This window comes from Oncorhynchus tshawytscha, linkage group LG21 (assembly GCF_018296145.1).
Source record: "Oncorhynchus tshawytscha isolate Ot180627B linkage group LG21, Otsh_v2.0, whole genome shotgun sequence".
Classification (NCBI taxonomy): Eukaryota; Metazoa; Chordata; class Actinopteri; order Salmoniformes; family Salmonidae; genus Oncorhynchus; species Oncorhynchus tshawytscha.
The window spans coordinates 10,608,586-10,628,688 of NC_056449.1; the positions used below are offsets into that span (position 1 = coordinate 10,608,586).

A 20,103-nucleotide genomic window follows, 5' to 3' on the forward strand; every position below is an offset into this window, starting at 1 on the left:
CTCTGTCCTAATGTAATTTATCTACATAGTAATACTGTCATTAGTCCAAAAAGGCTTTTTTTATTGACTTTGTCTCTGTCTGTTTGTCTCTTTTTGTCTCAGAGAACCATTGTTCAGCTCTAGGGGAGAGGAGGTTGAAGTTCTAAGAGTCTTCTCTGAAGCACTGGTGCGAAACCTTTTCCCTCAGTCTCTATGGGGACTGCCAGTCAGCCACTGTGCCTTAAATGAGATTGTTGCCTTAAAAGGTAAACCCCACAACATAAGCCTATCAGTGCCTCAGTTTTCTCTCATTGCTCAACTTTTGAAAACGAGAATAAATTAGCATCAAACATTATCATTCCATCATGGATAGAGGTACTGCACATACTGTGCTACAACTAAAAGAAGGGCTCTCCTTAGAGGATAGCTAAAACAGTGTGTTATCATCGAAACCTACTGATAATGGTTCGTGGCCTTCAGTGGCTCTGATCACAGGAGTCAGTGAAATGAGTTGAACCATTACTAAGCCATAAATGTAATTGTAAGGGATTTTACTGTTGTAGATAAAATATTAACTTCTATATTCTGCATCTGTAACTTTTATTGGATTAAATGAGCCTTGAAATGTATCACTTTTTTTGTTGCCCGGGAGACATGGACAGTGGTGGATACTGGAGGTGTCCATTAGTATAACAGTGAAACCAGTGGAAAGTGTCACAGTAATTCTGAGACTAAGTGTGTGTTTTTTTTCCTATGTATATTGAACATGGCTTTGTCCTACCATAATAGTTTACTCTGAATAGCCCTTCACATTGACTTTGTCATCCGTGCCCTAAGTGCTGGACCTGCTGGTGCAGTGGCTATCAGACCCAGACAACCTCAACCAGCTGGTGGTGAGTCAGCTGGATGGAGTGACCCCCAAGAGCTCTGTGGAAGAGCTGTGTGAGTCTAACTCTGATGGGGCCTCTCCAGCCGCCCTGGAGAGCCAGACCAGTGACGCGTGAGTGACCCTTTTCTTACCAGGCTGCTTCTTTTTTTTATTTGGTAGACACGCTTCAGTGTTGTTAGGGTGATGTGCCGACAACACCAATAAATAAATTGTGCTCTGATTTTGTTTGGTTGCCATTTTAGAACACTGGAAGAAACCGAGAATGCTCAAACCGGTGACGGCAAGTCCAAAAAGAAAGGTGTGGGTGTGTTTATTTGGAACAATAACTAGGCTAAATTGAAACTTTGTTTGGCACAAACAACATTCAATGGATCAAAATAAAGTTAATTTAGTTTGTGTCCAGTTGTTTCTGTTTGTGCCGTGACGTTTTAATTTTTTATGTTTTGTTTTTGTTTCCTTTGTGCCTTAAGGTTCTTGCAGTTTGCAGTCAACCTGTGACACAGTAAAGGCCACGGAAATGTGGACACTTCGCTAATTGGATATGTGTTGTTTTTCCAGCCAACAAATTGAAGGAAGGCTGGTCTAAAATCCTTGACAAGATGAAATCGAAGAAAGATAAAAGGAAGAAGATGAAGAAAAAGGAGCAGGTGCTGGTGGTCAGAGCCAAGTCTATCCAGGATTGTCCATCAAAGGAAAGTGAAGGTAGTAGCCGGGAGTGTTCCATCCAGAGCCAGCAGGACCCCGACAGCGTAAGGACACTGCACCAGATAGAGCAGGTCTGCAGTCAGCACTGCACTATTCACTCTGCTCTAATCTTTTTCATAGTAAATGTTATAGATTTTATCAATTTTATTTGATATCTTACAGACAGTACATGTTTTGCCATCTATCCAATAGAAGGTAAACATGAAAGCCTTATTTCTGGATGCCCTCTGAGGTTGAAACGTAACACGGCTGACATTAGGTTTTGTAATTGTTTTGGTTCACCAGGAGGATGGTGATCTGGAGAGCTACATGACCAGCGTACAAGAAGAAATGATGGAATTCAAGCTGTCATATGAGATGTGGCGGGTTGGCCACTGGGCTGTCAGCGTCCCTCATGTAAGTCACAAATCACACACAAGTCACTGGAATGCAACTACTGCTCAATATGAAAGTGCGTTTTGTGAAGACGTGTCCTTGGTCGTTCTGTGATCTAATAATGATTGTGCCAGAATGGTGTGTAAAGTAAGATGTTACTGTCTGCAGATGGAGAGGGAAAATGAGGAGATGTGTTTTACAGTTCACCTAGAAGAGAGGGATAACCCTGAGAACCTTCACTGGGATGTAAAGAAGACCCAGACGGACATCATCCATTTCCGCAACCTATGGCAGGTTAGAGATGGATGAAGAGGGAGAAGAAAAAAAACAGTGCTGTTGTCAAAACATACTGCTGTAAAAGTTTGGAATGCATCAGATACTGCACAGTTTAATTTCATCTCTGACATCTTATGGATGTTGTACAATTAGATAAAAACATTGCAGGTTCTAATAGTCTGAGTGCCCTCTCTTTTGACAGTAGTCTCTTTTGCATCCTCTATGGAGCCATATCATATAGTTATGTCACACATCATTCTTAAATATCTTTCATGGTTTGTGTTTTTTGTTTTGTAGGACTCTGCTAATTTACCCTCCCTATCCGTGTTAGAGGCAAGCACTGAGAGTAATAGCGAGGATTGTAGAGAAGCCAAAACGTCCCTCAAAGTCTTCTTACAGGTACACTGGCACACTTCAGACACGAGCAGAAATGCACATGGTATAATAAAAAATGCATGTCTTAATCTCCATGCCCTCTCCAGGAGCTGGTCTCTGATGCTCTGATGGGCCACACTCAGCCAGTGTTTCAGTTTCTGTGTCCTCTGGACAAGCTGCTGAGTGAAGAGGAGCATGTAGGGGGAGTGTGGGGTCTCCTCAGTGGCCTGGCCTACTTCCTGTCTCCAGGGCAAGAGGAAGATGAGGTATGCATTTTAATTACATGTTGAGCAAGGCCTTCAAGATCATCTTGTATCATAATGGGTCACCACAAATGACAAATAATGCCCTCTGCTGGTGCATTAAGAAATCACAGCAGCTGTGAATCTTAAGCAGTCAGTCTGTATTTGTAAAGGTATTGCAATGCACATTGCATTTTTCAGGACAAGCACAACACTCTTCAAAGAGGGACCAAATCAGATGATTCCAACACAACTGAGAATGCAGACTCAACTGCAACTGAGAAGCTGAATGAAAACATTGGTGATACAAGGGATGGTTCTCTTTCAGAACCAAGTCCCATTGAGTGCTGCAGAGGTAAAGTGATGGTGCCAGTAGAGAAATCAGACTGTTTGGTTAATGCAGGCAAAACCGAGGACAAAAAAGAGGAATCGGAGAACCCTGTAACTTCTCACCTAAAGATGATCAACAAAGAACTATCCAGATCAGAGGAGTGTCTGGCCCAAACAAAATCGGACAACCCTGAAGACCAGACCGACTCTGTCTGTAGGCCGCGACATTTCAGTCAAAATGGAGGCTCGCAATATGACTTCACTGACAGTCCGTCATGGTGTTATTTAGTTGGAAAGTCAAATAAAAAGGATAAACTCACTTTCAAAATGTCAGGAGGGATCCACAGGAGTAGAGTAAAGGACATGGGGAGTCAGTCAAAATTAGAAGACTCGCAGTGTTTGAAAAAGAACCAATCCAGCTGGGAGCAAATGGAAGCAACCAAAGCCATTTTTGATTTGTTGAAAGCAATATCTGGTTAGTTTTCTCTTCCTAATTTGTTTGAAATTGTAATTTTGGATGTTTTATATTTTAATCAGTCACCTGTAGTAGTGTGTAATAATCAGCGCCCTACTTTTCCCTCCAGGTAATTCCATCCTCCTGAACATATTTGATGCGATTCTGAAACCCGTCATGCCGATATTGAAAAAGTAAGAGGTGAAATATTCTCCCATTTTCCACTGCAGTCCTGGTTCGTCATAGTGACAGGGTAATAAGATGATCTACATTTGGCCTTTTGAGAATCCCAGCATTACTTTTTATAATCTCCTCTAGGAAAGTGAAAAGCTTCTTGAATAAGATGAACCCAACGGATGCCCAGATGGCCTCCTATATCGATAACCTATGTGACAAACAGTGGCCTGAGGGCTCGCCAGAGGTGACCAGCCCTAAACCCCACCGCAGCAGTCAGGAAAAGAACGAGACCAAAGACCGAGCTCAGCACCTCATCAATGCCAGATGTACAGGATATACACTGTTTTTCACTCTCATCAACACAGCTGCTAGAGTTATGATTTTCATTCTAAGACTGAGATGTGGGAATTGTCCCAGTTCACTAACATCATGTTCTCCACTATAGATTCAAACTATTTAATCTTGAAGAAGACTGATATGGAGACAGTGTTTAAGCTCTTCCAGGACTGTGAAGAAAACAAGAAGCTGGTCTATGTGAGTGTTTAGCCTATTGAGTTTCTGTGGCGAGCACTGGAAGAGATGTCAATGTCCTGATTAATGTTGCAGCGCTCGCTCTCTATATTTGATGTTTGTCAAATGTCATAAAAATGTCTAGACTTTCTTGTACAGTTTGGTAGAAACATTGACTCAACTTTTGCTTCTCTTTATTTTCCATAGATGCTGCTTTCATTCCTTTTGAGAGAGCTTCTGCCGGGTGAGGATGCCCTTAATGTGAGTGCCAGAACCCTGCAGAAAGTGAACACCAACTAACTCATTTTAAGATGTTCACAGGTCATGCTTTTAAATGAACTGTAGTTCTGATGTTTTAGAAAATTAAACAATTTATTTGATTGGTTGTCGTGCCTTAACAGTCCCATTTAAGTCTACACTTGGTGGGAGTATTATAATAAAGAAATCTTATGATACATTTCCAGAGAAGTATATTTTACCTCGTACATTAAACATGCTGTGAATCATGCCTATTATTTAAAATGTATCATATGTTGACGTGTTATGTATTTGGCAATATCAGCACACTAATGTGAGGTTATTCAAGTTAAAACATCCTCTACCGGTGTAGAAAATAGAAACATTTGCTATCAAGATGGTAACGATGTACTCCATTGTCAATCTCAGAGGGGGCATAAATGTACTTTGATTTCACTGGTAGGGACACACAGAGCACTTTGAATAAAATGTTGAAGTTTTGACCTAAAGGGTTTTGAGCACTTTGAGCACTTTCATAGTTGATGGGGAGATGTGTTAAATAAGAAGCTTTTGAGGAAAGTTGTTAATATTTTGTTGTTGGGTTTTGAGAATTTCCAGTAATTACACACGCACCTGCCTTCTAAAAGAAAGCTTGCAAGACACTGAATGTGAAAATTAAGTGCCTTGTTAATAAAGCTATTTTATATATATATATATATATATATATTAGATTTTCCTTGCTTCTTTGGCTGCGTTTACACAGCAAGCCCAATTCTTTTATTTATTTTTTTTTTTTTTTAACCAATTGGCCTTTGACCAATCAGATCAGCTCTGAAAAAGAGCTGATGTGATATGATTGGTCGTAAGACCAAATCATGGAGAGAAAAAAGTCAGAATTGGGCTGCCTGTTAACACAGCCTCAGACATATGCCTGGTATGCTTTAGATTGTGTGGTAGGTATATTCTCTCTTCTGATTCTTCCAGTCCTGCCATATGGGATTAATGAGTTTCTCTATGTTGAGCATTTTTATGTTCACAAAAAAAATGGATCATTAAAGTAACTGTTTAGCGTTTCCAGATGTCTATGAAATAGAACCTTGTTTTCCTTCACAAAAATGTAAGAATATTAAAAGGCAGCTTTTCTTTGTTGGAATACTGTGTGCATACCCCATCAACAGAATGGTGTGGGCGTATACCGGTTGAAAGAAATATTAACCCATGTAGATGGCTGATTGCCCAGTTCATCCTTTTCAGGAGGATAACATCATCCTCTGAGTAAAGGGCAAGTATTTTTAAACTGTCTGAGATGTGGGTTCGAAGTGCTTTGGCCACATGAGTATAGGATGAGTCAAGAACTTTATTTGGGTATGAGTTAACAGACTATAAACTTAGTCAGATTTCACTGAACAGTTTCTTTAAAGCCCACATGCAGTCTTTTTAAAATTATTTTAAAATCACTATGTGCATGAAAATAACTTTCTTATCAACTTTATATTTACATACACAGCCCTGATTGGCAGATATAATTGTCTAGACCATGGTTTTTCAAACTCTTATCTGTGAAAGTTTTGGTTTTTGCCCTAGCACTACACAGCTGATTCAAATAACCAACTCATAATCAAGCATTAACTATTTGAATCAGCTGTGTAGTGCTAGGGCAAAAAACTAAATATGCCCCTGGGGGGGTTTCCGAGTACTTCCTGTGGATAGCACAAGTACCCCAGGTTGGGAACCACTGCTATAAAACCAACCCTGCTTACCCCATCAAAGAAGGAGGATACATATGCAAATAAAAGATGACTGGTTATTGGTCTGAAAAATCAGATCATATTGTGATGTCATGCTGTGGACCAAAAACTCCATCTCACCTGAACTGGCTGAATTATAACATTTTTGCTCAAAAAACTCTTACACTAAAAGAGCATTATCAAAATGTTGCAAATTCCAGAGTGTTATTTCGACCTCATAGTGTGGAAATGTCATAAAAAAAAATGGAAATCACATTGTTAACTGCACTGCACCTTTAATGCTATGCCTAATGATGATACCCAAGTAATATTTGGGTATCATCAAAATAGTAATATTGATCTAGCTACTCTGTTCAAGCCAGTCAGTGTTGTTTTGAATTTCTTTTTTTGAATGAGAAGAAAGTATCTGAAAATAGTATAAATACTTCTGTCTTAAACAGCTTCTTTATTTGAAAGCATATACCATAGGCCTTAGAGTATTGTTGTGTTTAGTGCTCCTTTACTCTGCTGAATGTGCAGAAGGGCATGAGACAAAGGAATATGTAACATTAGGGAAAGTAGTGGTATGTGTTAATTGTAGGGGTGCCCATGGGGCTGGGGATCAGACATGTGAAGTGTGATGCGAGAGAGGCAGGTTGAGGTTTCCAGGGTTGGAGTAGTGCATATGTTTTCATATGCTGAGGCAGTGAAGAAAGTAGAGGGAGATGTGTAAAGGAAGGGATCCTGAGAGGAGTGGTGTGAGTAGTAGATCTGTATCAGTACAGAGGTATATGCCAATAAGTGATTTGTTTCAGTAAGATTGGATTTTTAGCATTAATAGCAATGGTTATCAACTGTACTGCAGGGATGGAACATAAGTCACAGAGAATTGAGGTTGTGGTGGCAGCTGCAGAGAGTTATTTGGGTGTGTGAGACTTGAAGTCAGAAGAGTTACAGGGTGTGTTAAGTGGTGGTGTTCCATCCCTTCAGGTTGTTGACCTGAGGTAGGACTAAATAGATTTAAGTAGTGGAGTAGGGTGGTGTGATTTTTATTTTATATTTGTGAGTGTAGTGTTAGATGGTAGGGTATTTGTTTATTGATTTTTTTCTCAAGCAAAGTATAAGGGGCTTGTACTTCAGTCTAGTAGGTGGTGGTAATGCATATGGATGCCAACCGCCGTTAAACCTCATCGAAGAAGAAGATGAACGCGATTCCTGTTTCCCTCCAACACAGTAGGTGGCGTGCTCACCAGGATGTCTGGTTAATCCAAGATGGCTGCGCCCTGAGAATTAGTTTCAACGTGAAGGTGCTTCTGCTTTGGACATTGAATAACGGATAGGTATGGTACAAATTACAATTTGTTACTTACATTGAAGTGTCTGCTAGCTACGTTTTTCCTATTTCGTCATCTCTAATGTCTAGATTTATTTCGCTAGCTTGTTTCAATCGTGCGATTGCTAGCTAACGTTATTTCTTATTCCGCAAAGTAGCTAGCACGAGCTGACACTAACTTGCGATGGGTAACGTTATTAACTAAATGTTGTATGAGTGTCTGCAATAATGCTCAAATCAGTATTTCCCACGTTATTAATTTTCCTTTTGTTGCAGGCTTTGGTTTCTCCATTTATGTTTTGATGTTTGACTTTAGCACATAGGGCCCACTGATCCGTGTCACCTCGTTGACATCTCGTTAGTGGGAAGGTCTTTCTCTCCCTATTTGATTTCTAGAAAAACATTCATTTGTCTTCCCTGTTTTTCGTTTTGCTCCACTTTTTGGTTTGCTTCCCGTCTTTAAGTTTGGTGTGGGCTTTAATTTTTTTTGTCTGTTAGTAGGCACATTTAGTGGGCGCTCATGGCGGGTGTCTTGTTAGGTTCCAGTTGTTGTTACCAAGGTAAAAAACAGTTTCAGGTTGGATATTCGCCTGTAGTTTTCCTTACGTCCACCAAAAGCAGCTAGGGACCGTCAACATTGTGACAAATCACATTTTCAAATTTCAATAGTTATTTAACTAATACTCCAAAAACTTTCACAACTGGTTCTAGCTAACCCGATGGCATAGACACACATTGCACACTTATTTTTTTTGTCGATTTGCATCTAGCATTATTTTAAATATATTTATTTACATGTTTTAATTCCAATAGCTCCTTGGTCATGTGACCTACCCTTCTATATTGCACATCCTTTAGTTAGTCCATTTTCATCAAGATTTTACATGAATTTTTCAAAATGTAAAATTTCAATAGTTCCTTGGTCATGTGACCCACTGACTTAAACATGGTGCAGAATGTACCTGTCTATATTGCACACACTTGTTTGTGTACTGTAAAATCCTGCGGTTTAACATACATTTTTCATAGTTTTAAATTTCAATAGCTCCTTGGTCATGTCAATTACACACCTAAGAAGCGTTCAGTGGATATACACCCATATTGCATAACCTCTAGTTATGTCTCTTCTATATTGTTGTACATTAATATTAGTTTGGCAATTAGCGGGTTCAGTCCAGTGTTGTTTACCCTTTTCTTTAATATTTATCTATAATAATTGGTAGTTCTTGGTACTTATTTTCCCTGTTTTTTATTTTTCCTAGGTATTCCACGGTTTAACAGCGGTACACAATAGGAGACAGACAGATAATATCTCCTTTCGTCATTAATATCAACCATAAAGGGCAAAGTACGAGAGTCATGCTATTAATTGTCCAAAGCAGGGATGGAGAGTGAGTTAGTGAGGTAGGCTGCAGTGGGTTTGCTGGTCAATACATAAACTGAACATGTAACCACAGTAATGGTGGCCAGTAAATCAATGAATAAAAATGTAATATTGACAAATTAAACAAATTGTAGACCTTTAAGCTTTTCCAACATGTCAGACACTTAACTTCTAATAAGTATAAAACATTTCACAGTGTTAACTTCCTCTTTATCCTTGGTTGATGGACATTTCAGATCCTCTTCAGTGTGGATGGGGAATAGCATACATTAACCCTGGTTGATGTACATGTCAGAGCCTCTTCAGTGTGGATGGGGTATAGCATACATTAACCCTGGTTGATGGACATTTCAGAGCCTCTTCAGTGTGGATGGGGAAAAGCATACATTTTCAACAACAACCGACTGCACTTCCAGTTTGTGTTCTTTACTCTGTTGAACTATTTTGCCTTCATTCCTAGTTACAGCACATGGAACCACCGTTGGCATGCATAACATTAAATCTAAAACAAAACCAAGCGTAACACATTATAAATAATATCAATGTAGTATGACGAATTAGCCATCCATTGTGTTATATCATAAATTACATACCAGACATTTTTAGTAAATCCTCAGCCATTTCTTTTCGCAGTTGCTCCATGTGTGTTTGAAGATTCCATATCAATTTGGGAGGGGATGTTGGGGAAGTTCTGTGCAACTTCCTTGGCCATCTACACCAAAAAATAAAATAGAGTTTTTGACCTAATTGTCACATAACAGCTAACCATTCATTATTGCAAATGTAACTATCAAACCTGCATTACAAAGACCCCACAACTGAAGGTGTCCTGCTGCATGGTGTGAGTTATTTCCCCTCCTTTCCACTTTGTCTGCCCAGTCGTCTTTTCCATGGCAGGATCTTCTCATTTAGAATTATTCTCTTTTTTATGTAACAATAATGGAATTCTGATTAGTTGTAGGCAAATTAATACACAAGCCAAATTTGTATGTTGTTTTCCTTATCACTATAATCTAGTAGTAATTTATTAGTAGAGGTAATTTCCTTTATGCCCCATTCTACACACACACACACACACACACACACACAGCCTAATTATAGGCACTGAACCATTTACAGGACAATAATAAAAGTAGCATATAGGATCCAACCCTATCACAGAGTGAATAAATGTAGAGCGTTTGTGGACTTTAAGAAAAAAATATTAAGTGACAGTTTCATCAGTACGTGCTTAAAGAAAGTTATATCACAAAGATGAGTGCCCACCAAATCTATGACAATAGAGAATGAATTGTAAAAATATCTGAAAATGTCAGTTTTTGAACATAATACTTCTATTTGCAATAGCAATTTATGATATATGCTGTTGAGGAATATTCCATGTACCAACACTAAATGTAGGACGGACATAAGACATTCCCACATGCAGTATTTTATTATTATATCTTTTTTTCACCTTTATTCAACCAGGTAGGCCAGTTGAGAACAAGTTCTCATTTACAACTGCGACCTGGCCAAGATAAAGCAAAGCAGTGTGACACAAATAACAACACAGAGTTACACATGGAATAAACAAATGTAGTACAGTCAATAACACAATAGAAAAGTCTATATACAGTGTGTGCAAAGGAAGTAAGATTAGGGAGGTAAGGCAATAAATAGGCTATAGTGGTGAAATTTTTGCAAATAAACACGGGAGTGATAGATGTGCAGAAGATGAATGTGCAAGTAGAGATACTGTGGAGCAAAAAAAGTAATATATATATATATATACATACACACACACACACAGTGGGGCAAAAAAGTATTTAGTCAGCCACCAATTGTGCAAGTTCTCCCACTTAAAACGATGAGAGAGGCCTGTAATTTTCATCATCGGTACACTTCAACTATGTCAGACAAAATGAATTTATTTGCAAATTATGGTGGAAAATAAGTATTTGGCCAATAACAAAAGTGTATCTCAATACTTTGTTATATACCCTTTGTTGGCAATGACAGAGGTCAAACGTTTTCTGTAAGTCTTCACAAGGTTTTCACACACTGTTGCTGGTATTTTGGCCCATTCCTCCATGCAGATCTCCTCTAGAGCAGTGATGTTTTGAGGCTGTTGCTGGCCAACAGACTTTCAACTCCCTCCAAAGATTTTCTGTGGGGTTGAGATCTGGAGACTGGCTAGGCCACTCCAGGACCTTGAAATGCTTCTTACGAAGCCACTCCTTCGGGGCCTGGACGGTGTGTTTGGGATCATTGTCATGCTGAAAGACCCAGCCACGTTTCATCTTCAATGCCCTTGCTGATGGAAGGAGGTTTTCACTCAAAATCTCACGATACGTGGCCCCATTCATTCTTTCCTTTACACGGATCAGTCGTCCTGGTCCCTTTGCAGAAAAACAGCCCCGAAGCATGATGTTTCCACCCCCATGCTTCACAGTAGGTATGGTGTTCTTTGGATGCAACTCAGCATTCTTTGTCCTCCAAACACAACGAGTTGAGTTTCTACCAAAAAGTTCTGTTTTGGTTTCATCTGACCATATGACATTCTCCCAATCTTCTTCTGGATCATCCACATGCTCTCTAGCAAACTTCAGACGGGCCTGGACATGTACTGGCTTAAGCAGGGGGACACGTCTGGCACTGCAGGATTTGAGTCCCTGGCGGCGTAGTGTGTTACTGATGGTAGGCTTTGTTACTTTGGTCCCAGCTCTCTGCAGGTGATTCACTAGGTCCCCCCGTGTGGTTCTAGGATTTTTGCTCACCGTTCTTGTGATCATTTTGACCCCACGGGGTGAGATCTTGCGTGGAGCCCCAGATCGAGGGAGATTATCAGTGGTCTTGTATGTCTTCCATTTCCTAATAATTGCTCCCACAGTTGATTTCTTCAAACCAAGCTGCTTACCTATTGCAGATTCAGTCTTCCCAGCCTGGTGCAGGTCTACAATTTTGTTTCTGGTGTCCTTTGACAGCTCTTTGGTCTTGGCCATAGTGGAGTTTGGAGTGTGACTGTTTGAGGTTGTGGACAAGCGTCTTTTATACTGATAACAAGTTCAAACAGGTGCCATTAATACAGGTAACGAGTGGAGGACAGAGGAGCCTCTTAAAGAAGTTATAGGTCTGTGAGAGCCAGAAATCTTGCTTGTGACCAAATACTTATTTTCCACCATAATTTGCAAATAAATTCATTAAAAATCCTACAATGTGATTTTCTGGATTGTTTTTTCTAAATTTGTCTGTCATAGTTGAAGTGTACCTATGATGAAAATTACAGGCCTCTCTCATCTTTTTAAGTGGGAGAACTTGCACAATTGGTGGCTGACAAAATTATTTTTTGCCGATATTTGTTGAAGACTGTCACAGATCTACTCCTCATACGAATCCTCTCAGGATCCCTCCCCTTGACCCAACTTCCTATAGTTTCTTCATTGCCTCAGTATACGACACCATTTGCACTACTGACCCCGTTAAACCTCTCGCACCGGACATTTCAGATCCCCAGCCACACATACTGCTTCTTTCCCCCAATACTACACATTCCTTTGTCTCATGCCCTTCTGCACACTTCTCACACCTAGGAACCTCCCTCCTACACTCTGCAGCCACATGGCATAAGCTTGACACCTGTAACAATGTAATGGATTTGGGACAAAAGCTTGTACAGGACAACTGAAATATCCTAACATCACTTTGTCAGGCAAAGACTCAACATCAAAACTCAAAAGAACAGACAATAACTCTTCTGTTTCACAACTCAAGCCACCCTTTCCGCGTCGCACCAAAAGACAAGCATCACAAACACTGGGCATCTTTTGTTTCTGTTGGTCTACTTTAACATTTACTGCTACCCCAGTTATCACACCCTGGCACCCTTTTGAGAGCAAAACGCAATTATCACAAGACTACTTTCGGTTACCTTCACTGATTCCACAGCACCCAACTCAGTTTTCACCCACGCTGAAACACCATTAGGGATCAGCAAAAGGCAGGGGTCCGTTTTCTCGAAAAATGTCAATCCTACCGTCACAGACTACGAGAACTTCACCACACCTGCCACCACTGTTAGTTTACCCTCATTCATTTCCATTTCACCTCCAAATCCACAGAAGAAAAAGAGAGATTAATTAACAAGGATAAATTAATCAATGAACTAACTAAAAACTAATGAGGTTTTCCCTTTTATAGGTGGATTAGTTGTCGGAGTAGAGAACAAACGATTTTGTATGACTCAATGGGTAAAAATCCAGCAAAAAAAAGGAACATGCATTTCAGGTAAAATAACAACCCAACATTTACCTTTGGCATTTGGAAATTGCTCCCAAGGATGAACCAGACTTGTGGAGGTCTACAATTGTTTTTCTGAGATCTTTTGATTTTCCCATGATGTCGAGCGAAGAGGCACTGAGTTTGACGGTAGGCCTTGAAATACATCCAAAGGTACACCTCCAATTGACTCAAATGATGTTGAGTAGCATATCAGAAGCTTCTAAAGCCATGACATCATTTTATGGAATTTCCCGAGCTGTTTAACTTAAGGTATAGGGGGCAGCATTTTCACTTTTGGATAAATTGCGTGCCCAATTTCAACTTCCTGCTACTCATGCCAAGAATATAAGATATGCATATTATTCATAGATTTGGATGTAAAACACTCTGAAGGTTCTAAAACTGTTTGAATCATGTCTGTGAGTATAACAGAACCTATGTAGCAGGCAAAACCCCGAGGACTAACCGTTCAGATTTTTTTTGAGGTCTCTGTCTGTTCACTGAGTTCTCATTGGCAAACTATATTTCTTAGGAACTTGTTTTCAGTTCTTACCGCTTCCACTGGATGTCACCAGTCTTTGGAATTTGGTTGAGGTTATTCATTTGTGCAATGAAGAAGTAAGGCCACCTAGGAACTGCGTAACACTGCTAAGAGTTGCGCAAGACTTGAACAGTAGCTTGGTTTGTTGTCTTCCTGTATTGAACACAGATAGACTCGTCTTCAATTTGATCGATTATTAACATTTAAAAATACTGAAAGTTGTATTACAAAAGTAGTTTGAAATATTTTGCCAAAGTTTATAGGCAACTTTTGAGATATTTTGTAGTGACGCTGTGCAATTTGGAAGTTGTTTTTTTCTGGATCAAACGCGCCAAATAAATGGACATTTTGGATATATGTGGACGGAATTAATCGAACAAAAGGACCAATTGTGATGTTTATGGGACATATTGGAGTGCCAACAAAAGAAGCTCGTCAAAGGTAAGGCATGTTTTATATTTTATTTCTGCGTTTTGTGTAGCGCCTGCAGGGTTGAAATATGCTACTCTGTTTGTTCATCATCAGATGATAGCTTCTTATGCTTTTGCCAAAAAGCCTTTTTAAAATCTGACATGTTGGCTGGATTCACAACGGGTGTAGCTTTAATTGAGTATCTTATGTGTGATTTAATGAAAGTTTGATTTTTATATCAATTTATTTGAATTTGCCACGCTGCATTTTCCCTGGTTTTTGGCCAAGTGGGATGCAAGTGTCCCCTATACCATAAGAAGTTAAAGGCACAGTCAACTACTGTATGTAAACTTTTGACCCACTTGAATTGTGATACAGTGAGTTATGAGTGAAATAATCTGTCTGTAAACAATTGTTGGAAAAATGACTTGTCATCACAAAGTAGATGTCTTAATTAACCAACTTGCAGAAACTGCAGTTGAAAAACGAGTTTTAATGAATCCAACCTAAATGTATGTAAACTTCCGACTTCAACTGTAGGTGCTCATTGGCGAGTCTAGAACGGTACTTATTGTTAATGATGTTCATAGTGGAGAGAAAAGACTCACAACTGTATGTGTAGCCAAACATGGTCAAGGTGTGTAGTGCTACTTTGTTTCCCCTGGTCTCACCAGTCTCAGACACAGCCTGCAGACAGATAGTGTCATGATCAGTTAGTTGAAAGTGCTCTCTCTGCAACATTTGCTTGCAGATCAATCAGTTCCATCTGTAGAGATCCAGCATGTGCCCACTTGAAGGTCTGTGTCACCTCCTTTTGAAAATCCCCTGACATCTGTGATGAGGAATGGATTCTCAAGTAGAAGAAGGAGCTGTTGTCCAAGGCTGAAGCTGTCAAAGCGATTTTTCTGAAGTTTCCAGTCAGTTTATCTATGAAGTCAACATGAGGAGAAACATCTCTCTCACCCTGAATCTGTTCCTGCACTTTTGGGGAGTGTGCACAGTCTCCTTGTTTTCTCTGGAAGGAGCTGACAGATGTCATCAAATCACAAACGGAATTGTTCTTGCCCTATAGTTTCACGTTGAGCTCATTAAGGTGTGATGTCTACCAAAAAAGCAACATCAATTTTGCTCTCGTCTTGCAAAAAAAGTTGAAACTGTGTTGTCTTCTGACTCTTGAGCTGTAATTTATTTTCGAATGGACCACAAGCGTTCCAACACCCTGACTTTACTGAGCCATCTTACGTTGTTGTGCAGCAGGACTTCATTTGCCTCAACTTTTTTCAGGAATTCTCTCAGCAGGCGATGTTGATGAGGATGCCCTGAGGAAGTTAATGAGTTTCATCATTGTATTCATCACTTCAGGATACTCTTCTGACAGATTGGCGAACAGGACAGACTGAATGATGCAGTGGTAAGCTGTGAGATCAGGGTTGTCCTCTTTCAGCTGTGCCACAGCTCCTCTTTCTCTTCCTGTCATGGCAGGGGCCCTGTCTGAGGTGATAGAGATCACCTGTTTTAGATCTATCCCCCTCTTTCTCAGCATTTCCTTTATGGCCATGTAGATGTCCTTTCCTCTTGTGTGTCTCGAGTGGAGTTACACCTAACAGGTCTTCACAGAATTCCCCCTTCTGTATGTGGTAAGATTTAACATACACCAGAAGCTGGTCATTATCACTCACATCAGTAGATTTATCAACAGCTAATGCTCTTTTAAATAATTATAGGCCAATCTCAAATAGAGGTCGGCCGATTATGATTTTTCAACGCTGATACCGATTTATTGGAGGACCAAAAAAGCCGATGCCGATAAAAAAATATATATGTGTGTATATATATATATATGTGTATATGTATAAATAATAATAATGGTAATTTAAAAAAATATTTAAAAATGCTTTTGTAAAAATGACAATTATAACAATACTGAATTAACACTTATTTTAACTTAATATAATACATCAATAAAATCAATTTAGCCTCAAGTAGATAATGAAACATGTTCAATTTGTTTTTTTTATCATGCATAAACAAAGTGTTGTAGAAGTGCAATATGTGCTAACGTTTCAGTTCCAAGCTCAGAACATGAGAACATATGAAAGCTGGTGGTTCCTTTTAACATGAGTCTTCAATATTCCCAGGTAAGAAGTTTTAGGTTGTAGTTATTATAGGAATATTTCCCTCTATACCATTTGTATTTCATTAACCTTTGACTATTGGATGTTCTTATAGGCACTTTAGTATTGCCAGTGTAACAGAATAGCTTCCGTCCCTCTCTTCGCTCCTCCCTGGGCTCGAACCAGCAACACAACGACAACAGCCACAACATCAAAGCCTTTACCCATGCAGAGCAAGGGAAACAACCACCCCAAGGCCCCGACGAGTGAAGTTTGAAACGCTATTAGTGAGCGCTAACTAGCCAGCCATTTCACTTCGGTCACACCAGCCTTATCTCAGGGGTTGATAGGCTTGAAGTCATAAAAAGCGCAATGCTTGACGCACAACGAAGAGCTGCAGGCAAAACGCACGAAAGTGCTGTTTGAATTAATGTTTACGCGCCTGCTTCTGCCTACCACCGCTCAGTCAGATACTTAGATACTTGTATGTTCAGTCATATATGCAACATAGGACACGCTAGATATGCAACACAGGACACACTAGATAATATCTAGTAATATCATCAACCATGTGTAGTTAACTAGTCATTATGATTGTTTTTTATAAGATAAGTTTAATGCTAGCTAGCAACTTACCTTGGCTTACTGCATTTGCGTAACAGGCAGTCTCCTTGTGGAGTGCAACGAGAGAGAGGCAGGTCGTTATTGCATTGGACTAGTTAACTGTAAGGTTGCAAGATTGGTTCCCCGGGGTGACAAGGTGAAAATCTGTCTTTCTGCCCCTGAACGAGGCAGTTAACCCACCGTTCCTAGGCCGTCATTGAAAATAAGAATGCGTTCTTCACTGACTTGCCTAGTTAAATAAAGGTGAAAAAATAATAATAATAATCGGCAAATCGGTGCCCAAAAATACCGATTTCCAATTGTTATGAAAACTTGAAATCGGCCCTAATTAATTGGCCATTCCGATTAATCGGTCAACCTCTAATCTCAAAGCTGTCACCCCTGGTGAAATTACTTGAAACCCTTGTGAGTGAACAGCTAAAATAGTAAATTAAAAACGAACTATCTTATCAATGGACCAATCGGGCTTCAAGAAGAAGCATAGCACAATTACAGCAGCCATGAAGGTTTAAGTGATATCACTGAAGCCCTTGACAAAAAACAGCACTGTCTAACTTTTTATTGATCTCTCTAAGGCTTTTGATACAGTTGATCATGCAATACTAAGCCAGAGGTTGTCGAGTGTAGGTCTTTCAGAGCATGCAGTTGCATGGTTTGCTAACTGTCTGATAGAACTCAGTGCACTCAATTTGATGGGCTTATGTCTGTTAAATTGTCTGTCTTTAATGGAGTGCCCCAAGGCTCTGTACTTGGTCCTCTCTTATTCACTATTTATACAAATGATTTAGACAAAAATGTCCAAAATGCGCAACTTCATTTTTATGCTGATGATACTGTTATTTACGGTTGTGCCTCGTCTCTTACAAAAGCTTTCCAGAACTTGCAAACTGCTTTTTTATACTGTTCAACATACCTTGTGTCAATTGAAGCTTATCCTCAATACTGACTAAACTAATGGTGTTTTCTAAAGAAAGAAATAGACCTCTGAACCTTTCACCTATTACTACCTGTCAGGGCAAGGAGATTGAGGTTGTAACCTCATAAATATCTTGGAATTTTAATTGATGACGGCCTCTCTTTTAAATTGCATATAAACAACTTACAAAAAAATTGAGGCTGAAATGTGGATTTTATTTTAGGAATAAGGCCTGTTTTTCTTTTGAAGCCAGAAGGAGGCTAGTATCAGCTACATGTATGCCTTTACTAGACTGTGGGGATATTTTATATATGAATGCTTCCACTCAGTGTTTGAGATCAATTGACACCCTTTACCATGGCATTTTGAGATTTATTTTAAACTGCAAAACTCTTACGCACTTACCATTGCACTTTGTATACCAGGGTTGGCTGGCCTTCTCTAGTCACTCATAGGCTCAGGCACTGGTATACTTTTATTTACAAAGCCATTTTGGGTTTACTACCTTTTTATTTGGGCATTTTTATTGTTCAGAAATGTGGTGGGTGCTCTCTTCGTTTGCTGGACTTTATCCTGCTAACTGTTCCAAATGTCCGAACTGAATTTGGAACAAGGGCTTTTATGTACTCTGCGCCATCGTCTTGGAACGCCTTACAAAATACTTTTACACTGGAAGAACTTGTCCCGATTGGTATTTGTAAATCACTGATGAATGATCTTGACTGATTCCGGCATAATAACGGCATATTTGTCTGTCCACCCTGAAAGCTTGACTTTTCTGACTTTTGCGCATGCCATTCTATAATTTCTCTCTATTTTGCTTCTCTCGCTGTCTCGCTCTCTGACATCACTCTCCTAACGTGATTTGAACAGCACCCAGTAGTATGGAGCGCTGTCTGGGACCTTCCCAGCTGCGCTGAGCCAGCGCAGTATGTAACAATGAAAAAAAGGGTTGCTTCATCAGTGTTTAATTGAACAATTATTTATGAGTAATTTTTTCGAGTTCCGGACCCAGACCGAGGCCCACCAATTGTGCACCTCTGTCCTCGGACAAATTGGCAAGCAATAGCATGCTAGCTAAATGTAAATTAATTTGTGTTTTGATGAGTTTTATAAACCCTGAATTGATAATGCTATGTATTAGCCATTGAGAGGCTTTGAAGCCACCAGTCAGCCATATTGGCATTATTTTTTTACAGTATTTCAATTAAATGTTTCAATGACAAAATTACATGTATTTATTTTTGTTGTGGGCACTGTAACATTAGTATAAACAATTTTTTTTGTTTTGTTTAGTTTCCATAATCTAGTTTAAATATATGCATTAAAATGTCTAATGGCATAACCGTATCAAAAACAGATGTACACTTTAATAAATGCATTTCAATAGCTTCCAAAATAATTTTGCAATTGAGTAGGGGTGCCAAGATGGCTGTGCGGTGGCTTCATTACAGCGCCCCCTGTCAGTCATCCACGGTTTATACAAATCATTGGTTTTGACCTGTCCCCAAATTTATATTGAACAAAAAAATATAAACGCAGCATGCAACAATTTCAAAGATTTTAGTTAGTTACAGTTCATATAAGGAAATCAGTCAATTTAAATAACTAATCTATGGATTTCACATGACTGGGAATACAGATATGCATCTGTTGGGCACAGATACCTTTAAAAAAAAAAGTAGGGGCATGCATCAGAAACCAGTCAATATCTAGTGTGACCACCATTTACCTCATGCAGCGTGACACATCTCCTTTGCATAGAGTTGATTGTGACCTGTGGAATGTTGCCTCACTCCTCTTCAGTGACTGCAAAGTTGCTGTATATTGGTGGGAACTGGAACACGCTGTCATACACGTTGATCCAGAGCATCCTAAACATGCTCAATGGATGACATGTCTGAGTATGCAGGCCATGGAAGAACTGGGACATTTTCAGCTTCCAGGAATTGTGTACAGATCCTTGCGACATGGGGCTGTGCATTATTATGCTGAAGTATGAGGTGATGGCGGCAGATGAATGGCACAACAATAGGCCTTAGGATCTTGTCACGTTATCTCTGCATTTAAAATTGGCATAGATAAAATGCAATTGTGTTCGTTGTCTGTAGCTTTTGTTTGCCCATACCATAACCCCACTGTCACCATGGGGCACTCTGTTCACCACATTGACATTAAAAACTGCTCCCTCAGCGCACATGGCGTTGTGTATCTGCCCGGTAAAGTTGAAACCGGGATTAATTA

The 20,103-nt window shown here is 39.6% G+C and overlaps 2 protein-coding genes across 4 annotated transcripts in view; both read left to right on the plus strand.

Moving 5' to 3' along the window:
• si:rp71-46j2.7 overlaps positions 1-4,820 on the plus strand; it is a 7,574-nt gene extending 2,754 nt beyond the window's left edge. Inside the window, exons 4-16 of one of the 3 annotated variants that reach the window (XM_024382860.2) lie at positions 103-245; positions 817-979; positions 1,111-1,166; positions 1,427-1,644; positions 1,859-1,969; positions 2,117-2,242; positions 2,522-2,623; positions 2,707-2,865; positions 3,043-3,646; positions 3,756-3,819; positions 3,944-4,128; positions 4,248-4,336; positions 4,520-4,820. In XM_024382860.2, coding sequence (XP_024238628.1) covers positions 103-245; positions 817-979; positions 1,111-1,166; positions 1,427-1,644; positions 1,859-1,969; positions 2,117-2,242; positions 2,522-2,623; positions 2,707-2,865; positions 3,043-3,646; positions 3,756-3,819; positions 3,944-4,128; positions 4,248-4,336; positions 4,520-4,612 — 2,113 coding nt within the window. In that variant the 3' untranslated portion in view covers positions 4,613-4,820. Of the gene's footprint in view, positions 1-102; positions 246-816; positions 980-1,110; positions 1,167-1,426; positions 1,645-1,858; positions 1,970-2,116; positions 2,243-2,521; positions 2,624-2,706; positions 2,866-3,042; positions 3,647-3,755; positions 3,827-3,943; positions 4,129-4,247; positions 4,337-4,519 lie in introns of those variants that run through there. The other 2 variants (XM_024382861.2, XR_002948949.2) reach the window with 2 other exon arrangements.
• A 2,671-nt stretch (positions 4,821-7,491) lies between these two features.
• The window catches only part of mrpl11 (mitochondrial ribosomal protein L11), a 51,784-nt gene continuing 39,172 nt past the window's right edge, over positions 7,492-20,103 (plus strand). The window contains exon 1 of the mRNA XM_024382863.2: positions 7,492-7,616. The gene's annotated coding sequence lies outside the window, so the exon portion shown is untranslated. The remainder of the gene's footprint in view (positions 7,617-20,103) is intronic.